At 37.4% G+C, this 17487-nt stretch overlaps 1 protein-coding gene across 1 annotated transcript in view; it reads right to left on the reverse strand.

The window, feature by feature from the left end:
• The window catches only part of LOC111093987, a 273737-nt gene that overhangs the window by 208614 nt on the left and 47636 nt on the right, over window positions 1-17487 (reverse strand). The window contains exons 5-6 of the mRNA XM_038584493.1: window positions 5785-5829; window positions 4930-5016 (exon numbers count right to left, since the gene is read on the reverse strand). Coding sequence (XP_038440421.1) covers window positions 4930-5016; window positions 5785-5829 — 132 coding nt within the window. The remainder of the gene's footprint in view (window positions 1-4929; window positions 5017-5784; window positions 5830-17487) is intronic.

A 17487-nucleotide genomic window follows, 5' to 3' on the forward strand; every position in this document is an offset into this window, starting at 1 on the left:
AGTCTTGATAGAGTTTGAATCTCCTGGTCTCAAAATTGGAATGGAAGTTAGGGTTAGGAAGACAACACACACCAAAGCACCTTGCTTCATGCCGGTCATTTGGTAGGGGCTCAGCAAAAGGTAGCCACCCCCATTTCCTTGTTTGTTTGTTGTTAACTACTTAGTAATTGTACGAAGTACATAACTTTTCAATAGTTTAGGTTCTGTCATTTGAACTAGTGTTTTTGTTTTCATTATGAAGTAATGAACTGTAGACAGCTTCTGGGTGTTGTAGGAGAGAAACCTGAAAAACAAACACCACACTGATAATTGCTATAGAGGTTCTAGCTCCTTTGGTAGGCAGACCTGGTGAGAAACTCCCTCCATGGTGCCCCAGTAAGACCCTGGAGGGTCAAATGGGTTCTATGAGACAGAAACAGAAGGCAAGAGAATGTCCCCCTCAAATTCAATGCCAACAATTTGAATCAATCTGCTTACTTTTCCCTTCAGAAGTTTTCCTGCAAAGGGAAAAGTGAGGAAGGCCAGCAGGACAAAGGCAACTTCTGAGGGGAAAGAGAACAGACAGCACCAAAGATAGGGATCTGATTTTCACTCCACACTTGCCAGATCTCTGTGAGCTTAAGAAAAATACTAAATCTTGCTAAGCTTGTTTCATTATCTTAAAAATAGAAATAATGGCAGCTACTTTGGACAGTTTTGCACTGGTTGGCCAGAGCTGCCATGTCGAGCTGAAGGTACCCCTTGAGCACCGAGGAAGTAATAATAACTCATGTGTACAGAAGGCTCACCATGTTTGGGATATTATGCTTCGCACTTCCCATTCATTTCATCATTAATGCATAACTCAACAAAGACTTCTCAAGTCAAACTCATGCTCTAGCCAACAACTGTGCTAAACTTTAAAAAATCATCAGTGAACAAGGTAAGCAGAATCTCTGCCCTCTTCATGTTCAGGAGATGGTCTAGTAGGGAAGAAACACACTTCACAGATAACCTCACTAATAAATAGTGAGTTAGTCAAAGGAGTGGAGAATTGACATTTAAGCTGAACCTTCCAGAAGAGATTACAATGGCCAGTAAGGAAGTTGTCCCAGCCTCTATGAGGGTTCAGTATACAGAAGGAGCTCCATGCATATAAAGAACAAAAGGAAGCCCATGTGGCCAGAGCATGGTGAGCAAGTGCAGGGGACTTGAGATGAGGAAGGACAGTAGATTGGTCTTTATCCTGAAAGCAACGGGCAACAGTAAGAGAGCTTCAATGAGGGATGAGCAAGATGCTGCGTGGACAACAGACTAACGCAAAAGAAGAATGGATGTGGACAAAAATAGTCCCACAATTCCAGGCAGGAGCTGGTGCTCACTTGAGACTGAGTAGGAACAACAGAGATGCTGAGAGGCAACAGAGAATAAGATCTCATATATCCTGTGATTTCCATGTCAGCACATAAATATTAGGTATCCTATAGGAGTCAAACATTATGCTAGAGTCTGAGGACATTTAAGGTTTAGTGGAAAAGAAAGCTGCTAAAGAAATAAGCATGGCGATAAATCTGAAACTAATAACTAGGATGCGTGCCAAAAGGAAACAACAGAGTGATAAGAGAAAAAGCAGCAGAATTACAGTCTGGTTATCAAGAAAAACACATTTAGTAGGTCAAATCCACGGGCCTCAACACTTCATAAGGTGTTATTTTGAATTAATTCGTTATTATTAAATACAACAGGTGATGGTTAACTTGATGTGTTAACTGGGCTAGGCTGTGGTACCTAGTGGTTTGGCCAAACATCAGTCTAGATACTGCTGTGATGGTATTTTTTAAATGCGACTGGCATTTACACTAGGACACTCTGTGTAAAGCGAATCTATATAATGTGGGTGGGCCACATCCAATCAGTTGAAGGCATAAGGAAAATATGCAGGTTTCCCAAAGAAGTGATTCTCCTCCATACTGAAATATAGAAATTACACCTCCACCTCCAGTCCGTTGCCCTGCCGAATTCAGTCTCAAGACTACATATCAATGCTTGCCTGAATTTCACATCAACTGTTACCTGACTCTCTCTACCCTACCAGCCTGCCCTACAGATAGATTTGCTAGTCCCCACAATCACATGAACCACTATTTTAAAATAAATCTCCCTCTTTCTGTCTCTCTCTCTGCATATACATTTATTGTATATGTATTATGTATGTGTATATTATATATGTATTGTGTAATACGTAGAGACAGAAAGAGAGAGAGTTTATTTATTGGTTCTGGGTTCGGTTTCTTTAGAGAACCCTGACTGATCCACAAGCTAATATTACTTACATCAAATCATATACAAAATTATAAAATAATAAAATGTTGTGCAGCTACGTAGTAGATGGTACATACCGTCATTCAGGTCTATATTCCATATTAAGTAAAATATACTGATGAAGAACCAAGGACCAATTGTCCATTATTTTTACAATCTTTACTGAATGAAAATTAACATAATATTATCCTTCCAGGAGTTATTGCTAAAAAAATAAAATGGTAGGGAAACTTGGATGGCTCAGTTGATTATGTGTCCAACTCTTGATTTTGGCTCAGGTTATGATCTCAGGGTCATGAGATCAAGCCCCACATCAGACTCCATGCTCCATGAGGCAACTGCTTGAGATTCTTTCTCTTCCTCTCCCTCTTCTCTCTCTCTTCTCCAAATAAAAAAATAAACAAATAAATCCTTAAAAATAAATAAATAAAACTAAAATGAATTTTAAAATGGCGGTGCTGTTGGTAAGTTATATACACTGAAAAAGAGTTATAAATTCTATTTAACATTGAAAATTATCTAATTATTTATGTCTCTTTATATTTAACTTCCAGGAAACACAAAGTAAAAGTGGTCAATTACAGTTATAATACTGTCGTCTATTTCTTGCACATTTACTTCTTTGTGTAGGTGTTCTCAAATCCCTCTTTCAGAAGCAAGTAGAGCGCAAATTATAAACAGCTTTGCCACATCCACTGTGAGAATGAAGACCATTCTCAGCAATCAGACTGTCGACATTCCAGAAAGTGTCGACATCACTCTGAAGGGACACTGCTATTGCGAAAAATCCCAGAGGAACCCTGAGAAGAGACTTCAATCACATCAATGTAGAACTCTGTCTCCTTGGAAAGAAATAGAAGAGGCTCTGAGTTGACAAGTGATGGGAAACAGAAAAGAACTAGCTACTGTCTGCACTGTCTGTAGTTATATATAGAACATGGTCACGGGCATTACACTGGGCTTCCATTACAAGATGAGGTCTGTGGAGACTTACATTGTTATTCAGGAGAATGGTTCTCTCGTGGAAATCTGAAATTTCTTGGGTGAAAAACACATCCACAGGGTTTGGATGAGACCAGGTATCGCTTGTTCAGTAACTCAGGAAAGGTGATTTAATTCTTGAAGGAAATGACACTGAACTTGTATCAAACTCAGCTGCTTTGATTCAGTAAGCCACAACAGTTAAAAACAAGGAGAAGAGTCTGGCAGGTTGACGAATAAGATCTAAGTTGTTCAGCTACAGAAACAGAAAGATGCCGAATGATTTTTCAGACGAATTTGTGGTATTTTAAAGATGCGATAAAAGCTGTATTGATCTGATTTTTTTAAAGCAAATCATAAATAAATGTAAGAACAACCACAGTGAAGACAGATGGGGCAAACACACAAAATGCCATACGTTGCACCTTTGCTCGGGTGGCCCTCCTCAGAACCCATCCTGGCCCTGTTACATGCCTGCATGAAATAAATGCACAGGCTTGAATACCAAGCCAAAAAAAAAAAAAATTATCATTAACTGCAGATTTAAAATCGGAAGTAAAGACAGCTGCCTTCTCTAAACTGTGAGACCCAAAATGAACCACAGGCATTGGGCCATCACCGCTGACTAGGGAAGAGTGACCAACAATATTTGATTTCATGAAACTTGCCTGTCCGTGGGCAGAGCCATTCTTCATTCACATATCACAGAACATCTTATTAAGCCAACTTTGGTCCTTACGTCACAAAAACTCCAACAAATACAACTACCTACTGTGATCCGTGAGGAATTAAAACAGGTTTCCAGAAGAATCCAACTGATACTCTTCTCCAGAAATCATTGGGATTATCTTTCATCCCCCAAGTGCATTGGGTAAATAAAAGGTTGAGATCTTTCCAGTTTTCAATTCATCCTGATTTGAGCTACTGCTAAAAACTGCCCTGAGAGTAAGTCCTTGCCTTATCTTGTATATATGTCTTTTGATGATATCCTTGATCATCTAAAAAGAGGTGTAGTAATTGAAAATCATCTTTTAAAATAATCTTTGCATGGTGCTCGAGCCCCTCTATCTGCGAGGACTTAGCCCAGCCTTTCCCTAAAAGGTTCAGATTCAGTGGCTGGTCCCCAGCCATGGAACGTGGTCTTCTGAACTGTTATCTTACAACTGCAACTAGACCCAAGGTTACAGAAGAGGAAATCAGATCGCCACATCTTTGTGGTTCAGGAGCCAGGCGGTGGTTCCATGCCTTCGATGAAAGGAATCAACAGACACCTTGCACAGAAATCTCCTCTGCCGGATGACTTTTGCACTGCATCCCAGAATGCTCATTTTAAACTCAAAGAGCAGGGATGGCATTTGTAAAGGGATGATGCTCCTCAAACCCGTAACACAGGCCTTATAATGACACCAGACTGCTTCCGGCACCGTCAAAGGAAAGCAAATTCCTGCTTCTTCCCTCTGACCGGCTGGTTGTCCTTGATCAAAAATTACCTTCACTGCCCATCATGTTGTTAGTGGTTAAAACTCACCATTTAAATTGTAAGCCGCAAAATCTAAACGGAACTGCATGTGTGATCTTTGTCACCTCATTTTCATGAATGGAAAAGAATATTCTGACACAAAAATTGCATACTTAATTCTAGCTCACCCTCTCTGCTGACCTCCATCCCACACTGCCTTGGGTTTATTTCCTCATCCATCAGTGGGTCAAAGTAATTTCTGCTGTATTCATTTCCTGTGGAAAGTACATGAAGTAAGGGTCAGCGATTATTAGAAGCACATGAACCGAAATGTTAATTTTGAAATCGACACCAGCACAGAAGGGCCATTTTGGCTACTTTATAAGCTTAATTTTTGTGCAAGTACTTCCAGGCCCTCCCTTTTTTGTAATTATCATCTTGCAAAAGGTCAGAAAAGGTAATTCAAGAAACAAGTTCACGCTATCTTTCGGTTGCTAAAAAATTAATGAGAAAATGATCCAATGTAGACTTTAGAAGAATCATAATAACAACAACAAAAAAGCTTAAGTAAAATTATGTCGAGGGTATACTCAAGAAACAGACATTGTTGGATCATAATGATGTTTAGGGCTCACTGATCTTTTTTTTTTTTTTTTTTTTTACCCGCGTGTTATTATCGCTCCCCGCACGTCTATTGTGTTATTTCCAGAATTCTGTCGTCGACTTAGTAGTGTCTTAATTATGAGAAACTGTAAGCAAAATTTCCATGTTGACAGTTGGATACAAAGAAAGAGGGGGAAAGTGCCAAAGAAAGAGAGAAAGAAGGGAAAGAGAAAGGAAGGAAGGGAGGGAGAGAGAAGGACAGGAGACAAAGAACAAGAAAAGAAAGCGAGAGGGGGTCCTGCTTGCAGATCTTTTCTGCTCTGTCAACTTAAGTTACATGAATGGAAGATACAAATGATGCCGTCAGAAATTTTCTTCAATACACATCCACGATCTCAACAAACAATCCCCAAATCCTCACTTTTGCATCTCTCACTTACCTTTGTCCTTGTCTCCACAATCAAAATGTAGCATCGAATAGGACCCTGTAATAGAGAAAAGGGTCTGTTATCAATTTTCCAAATCTAGTTTCATACTTCCTGCAGCCTGAAATGTATATGTCTGTTGCCAGCAATTTGCATTCAGGAAAATATAACCTACTCTGACGATAATTCGAGTTGCCTCAAACGCTGCAAAAGAAATAAAGCATCCGAGACCGGAAACAACAATAACATTGCAAGTACTGTTCTCAGGAAAGGGTTAACGTACACCAGGTATACTGTGATACCCCCTAGTATATTTGATGTAGGATCAAAAATAATCCAAACAGCAGCTCCTTTTCCAAGACTAAATGGAATTTTGATATGAACCGAGGTTTAATTTATATTTCTGGACTGGCACATTTTTGCTGTCAGGCTCTGTTCTATCAACGTAGTAAGTACAAGAACTGAAAATCTGCTTTTCCTTGAGGTCTCAATAAAGAAAAAAATAAATGAGTTTCATTTTTGTTACTTTATCTGTCAACAACTACTAGGCTGGTATGAATCTTGGCAGTATGTAATCAAAGTCTTATGTACTGCAATAACACAGCCATTCTACTTCATTCATGTAATTGTTTTGGGTTTTTTTTTTTTTTTCCTCTCTACCACAAAGCACGGTGCCACGGTAAGCGCACTCTTCCATATGCTAGCAAAATAATTCGCCTATATTAAAGCAAAAGTGACCGTGCATTTCTTATGATTATCACGTACCAGCAGCAGTCAACGATGGGAACTCAGATCCAGCCTACCCACCCCCCCCGCCCCACTTCAAGCCTAGATTCTTTGTCTACTGAAATGTTAGTAATACCGAGTTAATCCAGACCTTGGAGAAAGAAACAGAGTGAAGTCGAAAGGAGCCAAAAGTCTGGAGAAGTTTATTTGGTCTGTAGGTTCTCAGGCCATTTGCATCCCTGTTGTCAGCTGAGAAATGAGGGTCCCGCCCAGCTGTGCAAGAAGGAGGCCTGAGCACAGGGAGCCCCTAGGCCCCACATCACCCCCCAGGGCTCCTTGCTTCCACGAGCAACTGGGAGATGGGCCCCCAGAGGTCTACGTATGGTTTCGACATCTATGCAAATCCTTCCTCCCACATGCAGTCGGGCTGAGGCACACATGTAAGTTATAAATGCCACTCCTGGGGTGATTTATGTTGTGCTTCACTTTCTGAGATATGGCAAATAGCATTTCTACAGGTAAGGCTTATGAGGAGTCTTTACAAAGAGGCAATCCACTGATTCCCTTTAAGCATCCCAAAAGCTACACTGTATCATATCATATCATATCATATCATATCATATCATATATAATTAATATATTTAATTCACATTTTTCTATAATTCACATTTTTATGATTCTATATTTTTCAATAATTTGTATATTTTATGTGACTCATTTATTTTTACAGCTTATGTATTTTCCACTATATTTCACATTATGTTGTGCATTGTTTTACATGTATATTATACTTGTTTATTGTCTGTCTCCCCCACACACAAAAAATCAAAAACTAAAACTTTTTTTTTTTTTTTTAATTCAAGTAAAAGTTCTCCATGAGGACAATGACATTATCTCCTTGTTTACTCCCTCAGTGGCTAGAAGTGTGCCTGGCACACAGAGGTACTCATTATACGGGAATTCATTTGTTAAATAAACCTCTCTTGGAAACCTAATGCAATACCCAAATTCTTTCCTTGTCTAGATGTTCTATCTTGATGAAATGAGCAATTTTTTTTTGCTCCCACCCCTTTATTCATCTCTTCCTTTCTACTCCCTATTCCTTCTCTTTTCTTTCTAGACCCCCTTCCCTTTGCTTTTTTAACTGAGTGCTTTCTAGGAGCCAAACATCGTGTCTGGATTTCAAAAATGAACAAACGAAACACCATTGGCCCCAGGCCTCAGAGCACAGGGAGCCCAGAGAACAGCGAAAGGAAGCAAAAGCATTCTGGTAAGATTTCATACTGTGGTAAAGGATGGAGTTCTGTTCATAGCAGGAGCATCTAGCCCACGCTGCGGATTTCAGAGAAGACTCCCTGGAGAAACTGCTATCTGAAGTAAATTTTGAAACTTCCTCACTAGTCCCATAATTGAGTTTAACTCGTGTGTTTTGGTTTTTAAGATTTTATTTATTTATTTGAGAGACAGAGACAGAGAAGCAAAGGAGAAAAAGAGAAACACAAGCCGACTCTGTGGGGAGCTCAGAGCCCAACCCAGGGCTAGATCCCACCACCCTGAGACCCGGCCCTGAGCTGAAATCAAGAGTTCAACGCTTAACTGAGCCACCCAGGCGCCCCTAACTCATGTTTGTGTACAAATTATTAAGTTGTACAGTGTCACTTTATGCTGGTATGATGTTCCATATCTACTCATTTGACCAGTATTTAGTAGGTGCCTATTATGTCAATATGTCAGCGAAAATATGCTCAAAAATCCTTCCCTTCACAGAGCTTACATTCTGAGAATAGAAGAATAAAATCAAATGAATATGTATATTTTACAGGGGTTTTTTTGGATAGTGATTTGTAACATGGGAAAAAAATAAGAGCCAGATAAAGATGATTATGCCACCCAAGGAGGAGTAGGGGTCACATCTCTTACATATGCCTTTGTTTCAAACTAAGAATGAGAACTCAGGATTAAATCACTATATTCTCAAGACTATGGAGACAGTAAAACCATAATGTTTATGATAATTTCAAGTACTTATAATTTATATATGTATTTTTATAATTATGCATAATTTATTCATGAGTAATTATAATACTTCAAATCTATTATTTGTAACTTATAATTTTGCCCATTTCTTGCTTTAATATAAATCAGCCTATGAGTCAGATAAGAATGTACTCTAAAAAAAAGAATCTATTCTAAAATATCCAAACAATTCCTCCATTTTATTGGTGTATCTTGCCCCGATAAACCAATAACTTAAATACAGTAAGCAGAGTTTAAGACAGTAAGGCACATGGAGCCTATTACAAATTTTGTAACAAAAGATTTCATCTTAACACTAGCCCCTTTGCTCATGTTTCATTGGATAGTGTCAGGATTTAATAGAGTGGGATGGTTTCAGAATAAGACGTCTATTACCAGAAGGTAGGTTACTAATAGGATAAATTTCTGTAAGTGCCCTAATCATTCAGAATATGCTTTTGGATATATCTACAATCATCTCACAGGAAAATTAATAGACCCACTGAGAAATTCAAAGTAGGGCATTTAGCTATGTACATACAACAGATTTTAATTTGGCTGATATTTAACTGTTTGTGATATTCAGATGAATAATCTGACAATTGCATATGCAAATATATATACATTAAAGTATGGCTCTCCATTGAAGCAATTGGATGCGATACATAAATTAACAAATCAATATATTGGTCTTGTAGATACTCTAGATACTCTTATTTTTATTTCCAACTTCCTAGAATTGGCTGTTCTATGTTTGGAATCAGCATCAGCTCATGTATTTCTTGGGCTATTTTTTACTGAACTGGGGGAAGAAAACACATGTACTTACCTCTGCCCTTCCACACATATCAGGTTCTCCTATCATTTAACTCAGAGCAGCACAGAATGTAATCAGGGCTTTTACTTAAATTACACTGAACATGAACTTTGGTCAGGAAATCCTCCAGTGTGCACCCATGCAGTTCCTTGGGGGCTGTAAGAGCGAGAACGAAATTGCCCACCAGAGGAAGGTTAGTGTGAATCATGGAAGTGTCTTGGCTCAACAAGGCAATCACTTCCTTTCAAATCAGCTATGTTCGCTCCAGAGGAAGAAAATCTGAATGCATCTATCTGTTCCTTGGGAGGTTTTTATTGACTCCATTCTTGTCCTCTTCCTGTGAATCCACCTGCTTCAGCTCAGCCTTTTATCACCAATCATCATGCTGTCTGTAATATACTACAAGTTAAGTAAGTTAAATAAACGCAAGGCTTGCGTGTAAACTAAATAGCTAACTAAACAGTTTACATTCTATGGTTATAACCATGCGTCTGAACACTTTTATGTTTACATTTTACAAACTAGAATATTCTCCTGAAGTTATTCCTTTTAAAGGCGTGAAGCCTCTATAATTAAATTTGATTCCCATGAACATTACGAATAAATTTGAGAAAACTTCCTATTTTCCCCTCTTTGAAAATCCAATATGAAGAACTCAGGTTTAAGTGTCCACAAGGCTGGACAGTTTACATATATGTATGAAATATAAATGTGGAAATTAGAGGCTGTAACAGAATATAGGAACTGGGAACTACATCAAATTCAAACACGCTCCACCATACTAAATCAGTCTAAATACTGTTTTATAAAGTTGATTTACAAACATATTTTAAAGGCAACTAAGGATATGAGAAGACTTCTTATTATGATAAAGAATCGTTATCTTAAACCAAATTCCTCATTATGCTAAATATTTAAACAAAACCCAAATAAACATCAAAAAAGGAAACCTAATGACAAAAACTCAAAGTATGACTCAAATGTTCACTATCAATATTATTATTCAACATTCTGCTGGAAATCTTGGCCAAAGCAGTTAGAATAAAAATAGAGCTAAATTCTTGAATATAATATATTTTATATAATTATTATTTTAAGATAATATTCTTTCCTATCATGAAAACATGAGATTTAACCAAAAAACTTTTAGAACACAGATGACATTATTGGCTAATTACTTGAAAATTACCAGATAATCATTAAGAATCATTAATTTTTCGGGACACCTGGGTGGTTCAGTCGGTTAGGCATCTCCCTTCAGCTCAGGTCATGATCTCGGGGTCCTGGGATTGAGCCCAACTTGGCGGGCCGGAGAGGGTTTCCACTCAGCAGGGAGTCTGCTTCTCCCTCTGCCGCCCTCCCCTGCTCGTGCTCTCTCTCTAATAAATAAATAAAATATTAAAAAAAAAAAACAGAATCATCAAGCTTTCTAAATACCAGTAATAGCCACTTAGAAGATAATGAGTATAGAAAGCCTACGCCCATAAAAAAAGCTCCAGAGAGCTCTCAAAAATTAATTTATAGGAATCCATAGGTGGTCATCAAGAATATTCCTCTTATTCAGAAACTCATACTAAAAGACATGAATTTTTTAACAACAGTTAAAAACAGCAAATTGAAACCATTTCCTTTTTCTTCTTTATGGAAAGGCTAACTTGTGACAATTGCTTGGCTGCGGACACTATATTCCAGAATTGGTGCCCTGCTGGACAAATTAGCTTTCTTAACTGCTTATTCTCACTTCCTTCCCAAATCTTGTGGGTATTTGAGATATCAGTGATTTGAAAATCTAAATAGGGTAATAGTTGAAGTTTGCTAACAAGTACTAATTAATTGAGCCATATTCTTTCTTCCCCTAAGGCCCTTCCTCATGGTAAATTACGAGGCATCTTAACTTTCAAACCACTGGAGTGTTGTTGAGTGCGTAACTGCTGCAGGGCTTTATCCCACAGCACCCCAAGGCACTGAGGCATCATGTGCTCCTCTGGACCTCAAATCCTCAGAGTTAAAGTGTGTCCCTAAGTAGCTAACTTCTAAACAGGAAGATCTTTCCATTACTTAAGTAATGATGATAATTTGAAGGTTAAGTATAAATATATTATTTTTTTACACATGTCTAAACGTCCTTCCAAAAATATCAAAGTAGGTTTCCTTTTTTTTCTAGTTTGAAGCCTGGTAATTTTATTCTACATAAAAAGAAATCGATGTATGTCGTGCGTAATATTGTCTGTCAAATTAGCATGTACCTAAAATTAGGCATCAATCACCTTTTAATCTTTTTTATTATGCCTTCATTCTCTTAACAATATGTCTTCCTCCTATAATGGATTATTAGATTTTGTTTAAATAATCTTAATTAATACTCTTATCTCTAAAAAAAATCTGGTAATGTATAGACATCTAAACTTTGTCTCATAAAGTGTAGGGTTCAGGAATTCCCCTGGTTTTTTAGTAAGATTTTTGGTCAATTAATCTGAGAATGACTCAGGAAAATCATATTTTCTGTTAAATTCTCTTTAATAGAAAACAAAGGTGATCTGTAGGAAACTCTAAATGGAATTATTTGGAGATTAAGGACTAATTTATACAAAAAGCATAAAATACTAAAGTCATGAAAAACTTTTCTAGCAAAATTGTTCCTAAAATGAAAATGCAACTATTGAACTCTGGTCAACATGATGACTTACGAAGCTTGGAATTTATATAAAATTTCATTGATATAGTGTAATTTTTTATTTTGGTAGAAAAATACATCTTTTAAATTTCACTGGGGGCACCTGGATGGCTCAGTTAGTTAAGCATCCGACTCTTGACTTTGGCTCAGGTCTTAATCTCAGGGTCATGAGATTGAGCCTCTCATTGGGCTCTGTGCTCAGCACAGTATCTGCTTGAGATTCTCTCTCTCTCTCTCTCCCTCCCTCTGCCCCTCCTACCTGCGTTCTCTCTACCCCCCCAAAATATATAAATAAGTCTTTCAAAATTTTTAAAAATAAAATTTTACCAAATATTTCAGAAAATGTGGGTAAACAATGTCTAATGGCTAACACACCGCATCTCTAATCTATCAGAAAACATTGTTCTCTCAGGTTTTTTTTTTTTATTATGTAGCTGTTCATAGTAGGAAAATAATTGGACTTCTGTAATATCAGCTATGTGATTTCCAGTCTAGCTTTTCTATGATTCTAAAATCCTTAACCATACTTTTCACTGTCATATAGATTCCTGTGCTCACATTTTTATTTTAAGTCTATATAAATTTCACTGGCATGTACATAAATCCAGTGGTTTAAATGTGTGAATCCATGTCTCATCAGTGAACTGGAGTAACAAGGCAATATCTCCCAATGTTAAAATCATTCTTAGAAAAATTCTTATTCCACTCAACTATGCATGACAGGTTTTCTAAAATATTATTTTACAAAGTCATCTATTGGGGGTTTCACTAACATCAACTTGAAGAGAACATTGAAAATAATTGTGCTTGACAGCTGGGAAAGCGTTAACCCATGCTTTTAATTTTAGCATTATCAGAAGTAAGAAAAGGCAACACAAATAGACATTCTGCTGATTTCCTGGGCGAATCTGTCTGATTAACTGGACTTAATCAGTTCCTTCTGAAAAGACAATAAATTAAACTTTTCTTATTCTGTGGAAATTCTCGAAACTCAAACATCTGATTAAAACGCTCTATCTCCAACTGGACATTATTCTAAAATTCTATTACCTCATTAAAAAAAATACAGGAAGGTAATCCTAAATTGATTTGTGTTGATTTGGAACTGATAAGATAGTTCATCTTTCTTATTCTCTGTAAATGCTTTCTTTATTTATTTCAGAAGGAAGAATGCTTTCCTGGGTGTTTATTTTTAGCCTTTGAAGTCAATGAAAGAGATTCAAATCACTTAGGAGCCAAATGGTGTCTACAGACACAAATCCAGGTTAGTTCAATAAACCTAAAGCAAAATTTTTCCTGCATATTTCCTTTATCATAATAACAATTGAAATGTCTCAAAGCAAACAATATATATTTTTGTAAATGTTCTATAGATTTCATATAACACTTGTTTCCTATCTTAAGGGAAAAATAGCTATAAGATCAAAACAGTTTTATGCATCATCACTTCTAAAATAATCTAGATTATGGAGGTGCCTGAGTGGCTCAGTTGGTTAAGTGTCCACTCTTGATTTCAGCTCAGATCAGAATCTCAGGGTTGTGAGATCAAGCCTCAAGTTGGACTCCCACTGAGCCTGCTTAAGATTCTCTTCCTCCCTCTATTCTTACCCCTTCCCCTCCCAATTACACAGCTCATGCCTGTGTTCTCTCTCTCTCTCAAAAGTAAAATAAAATAATCTAGGCTATGTGCACTGTGAAGAAAAACAATTCTCCTCACATATTTGCTCAGTTTGAATTATACACTTAACACACATACTTATATGCTATTTTTAGTACAAATTTTTGCATAAGTGTCTTTTTAATGGCCACACCAATCTGAAATTAGGTTTATGGTCACATTTATAACCTTAATCTGGGATTTTTTTAAGCTCAGGTACAACTGTGTTGAATTTCCTACCCTCATTTCAAACTATCCTTCATTTCTTCTGGAAGGATCTAAGGATCTAAGGATCACATGCTCAAACTAATTCCCCTCAGTGTCTTTGGAATATCCATTATTTTCTTTCTTCACTGTTCAGCCTTCCGCTTTGCTGCTGCCTAGTCTTCCTGTTAATTCCAGAGCTGCTGCTGGGGCCACCTCAAGTGAACACTGTGCCTCCAACCCTAATTTCTGTTACTCTGATTATAGATCATGGCATGCTATGTAGGTCTCCAACACCTTCTCTGATTCTGAACAAACTTTGGACTCACACCCATATCCACCCCACGTACCACTGACAATGTCAAGTGAAGAGATATATACATCATCTTTGCCTACATGGTATTCCTCTACTTTACACAAATTAGCGGGTAGAGCCACTGTGATCCTCAACAACTGACAGGGATCTCAGCTTTTATTCCAAGCCCCTCTCCCAAAATCCAAGAATAAATGCCTGGAAATTAGATCATGGGACAATATGATTGGCAAGCACTATATTATAATCAAAATCACCCTTCCTCTCTGGCCCTGAGCTATTGGCCTGACATCAAGCTTGTGTGACCAACTGTCTCTTTCCTTGGCATTAACCCTTTCCTAGAGGTCATCTTACTTTTTTTTTAATGGAAATGCAACAAGTGAGCCAGTCAAATCCCAGCTGAAAAGAGCTTAGCAAAGTTTGAATTTAAGATGAAATTTCATTGATATAGTTATAACTCTTTAATCTGATGACCAGAAAGTAATGTTTTACATTTGCACCTAATATTTAAAGGAAACTATGTTTTTTTTAATTTTAAAAAGTGATTTCTGTTGAACTTCTAAGATATTGACATCACTGACCTATCAAAAATCTATCTGTATTAGTATTGTTTTGTTTTGTTTTGTTTTTCACTAAAAAGCTATGTTCATTCTAGGCTTCTTGAAACCACAGATCCTCAGATATGCTCAGTCCTAGGCTGAACATACTTGAATTAACTAAACTGGGATTCCATTTACCTACACACACACACACACACACACACACACACACTTTCCTTCTTTTACTCATACTTCTGGAATCACCCTATAAATCATGCTATTTATAAAATAGAGGTGAAACTCTTGCCTGAGAAAATATTGCTTTTTTGAAAGTACCAGATTAATCTGGATTAATTAATCATCATCTCAAGAGTTGCCCTCAATGTGACTTTGCTGATGTAATATGTTGCATGAACGTAGAGAACTTCCACGTCTGCTGTGTTTGTTTTTGTATTTCCTGTATGTAGTATAGTGCTTAACAAATGGAAAATGCTCAGTTAATACGCTTTTCAGTAAATGAGGAGGAGGAAATGGAGAAATACATAAAGCACTTTTCATTATATATATATATATATATATATATATATATATATATATATAACTCCTAAGCAAAATATTGTATAAATCATTTTATATCCAACTAATCACACATAGACCACTCCTATTTTTAAATTGTCCTGATGTTATTAACTATAGGATGTGGTCAGTAAATAATCAAAGACATAGGAACTATAAGGGACAGTTATCAGATTTTTGTTTGATTGATTTGTGTTGCTCTCTTGCATCTGTTTCCCCTCCCTAACAGCATCCCAATTTCCTGGTTCCCAGTGTGTATCATCTTGATGGTCCAGTAATTTCAGATTCCTGTCTCCATATACAGAAGCCAGGGAGGGCTAACAGGACCTACTTGTCCTGCCATGATAAAACCAGGAGGCAAGCAAGTGATCTGAGCATGGCCAACCCAATAGTCTCCCCTAGAACTTTGGGCAAGCGAAGCAAGGATGGAAAGAACACTAGAAATAGCTTCCATGAAAGGCAGGGATTAAAAGGAAAGAACTTCCCAAGTGCAATGAAATAACTCACCACCAGCGGAACTGTTCTGTCCACTTTCATAATTTTTTTCCTATTTCTCTTCTAAATCCTTTCCGTAGCTTTTTCTCACATCTGTCCCACATTTCATTTTACTGCCATTTAGACTTCAGGCATTCTCTACCTATTTAGTGCCACTATATATTTAGATTATTAAATATTCCCTTTTGACCCATCCAGCCCTCAAGCCCTTGTTAGGGTCAGAACCTAAGCTGACTCCTCTCTCTTTTGAAATTCTAAGCAGTTTTAGGTTCTCTGCCACTTTCCCTCTTCCACTATTATAATTCTGAATCTCCCTTTCTCAGAAGGCTAATCATCATCAGGTCAGAGCATAGCAGGCAATGAGCAGAGAGGATGATCTGGGATCAGAAAAGCAGTCAACACCTACAAAGCATAAGTTCTGGGCAAGATGGAATAAAGGACGTGTGGCCACAAATAATCACATATATTCTTCTAACGCTTTTTTTAAAATTATCTAAAAGGTGGAAATGTATTCATATTTACTTAAAGGATGATCATTTGTGCTCATTTTAATAACACTGTGGGGGGAAATATCTAATTACTCTTTTACCTAAGTAATCAAGTCGGTAAATGACATAAATTCCCTTTTCTAAAAATACTAATAAGAAACAGTGTCCTATAATATTTAGAAGTTTCTAAATTCACATATTTCACGTATTCTTCTTCATTCAAAGACCATAACATTGCACACTTCATGTGTAATCGAAATCTTTTCTGGAGACTCTTCCAAAGGCAAGCACACAGGATGGATTTGAGTAGAGATGTAGCAAATAATTTTTGTTAAATGTTGACTACGTTCCAGAAGACAGATGGTATAATACCTACCTATGTAATGTCTGGTTGGTTTTGTCAAGATGATAATAAATCATTTCTGGATTTTCCACCTAAAGTTTCTTCTTTTTTGTTCCTTCCACTCTGCTGTACTTTTGGGTTATAAAATTTTCTCTCTCTCCATTTTCCAGAATCAGGCCAACTATCACTCATGACAATTACTACCTTTTCATGCCCATCCTCATCTTCCAGATATGGGCATAAGCCCATAGTAGTAGCTCTCGACCCCAGCTGCCCATCAAAATGCCTTATAGAAGATTTGGAATATAGACCTGCTCAAGAGTCATCCTGGAGATTATAACTGCCTAAGGATCACCAGCTCCCCAGATAACTCTGATCAGTAGCCAGCATTGAGAAACACTACCACAGGAACATAAATTCTAGTTTTAGGGATATATCAGAATGCTAAATCAACATACATTTATCTAAGCAATTATACTCTCATTATAGAAACTCCTACATACAAAACTAACATCAAGGTAGTTGGCATTTGGAGTAGGCCTTCTTTAAAATCATGGCGAAGTTACTAATTCCTGGTACCTAGAACTCACTTGGCTTATCTCCAGGAATATCCTTTGTATCCAGACTTTTCTATGTCATAGAAATATTGTTAGGGGCACCTAAGTGGCTCCATTGGCGAAGCATCCAACTCTTGATTTCAGCTTAGGTCATAATGTCAGGGTGATGAGATGGAACCCTGCATGAAGCTCCACACGCAGCGGGCAGTCTGCTTCTCTCTCACCCCCCGTCTCCCATGCCCCTCCCCCAGCTTACAGCCACACTCTTTCTCTCTCTCTCAAATAAATACATAAATCTTAAAGAATGATAAAG

Source organism: Canis lupus, chromosome 35 (assembly GCF_011100685.1).
Source record: "Canis lupus familiaris isolate Mischka breed German Shepherd chromosome 35, alternate assembly UU_Cfam_GSD_1.0, whole genome shotgun sequence".
In the NCBI taxonomy this organism is placed as follows: Eukaryota; Metazoa; Chordata; class Mammalia; order Carnivora; family Canidae; genus Canis; species Canis lupus.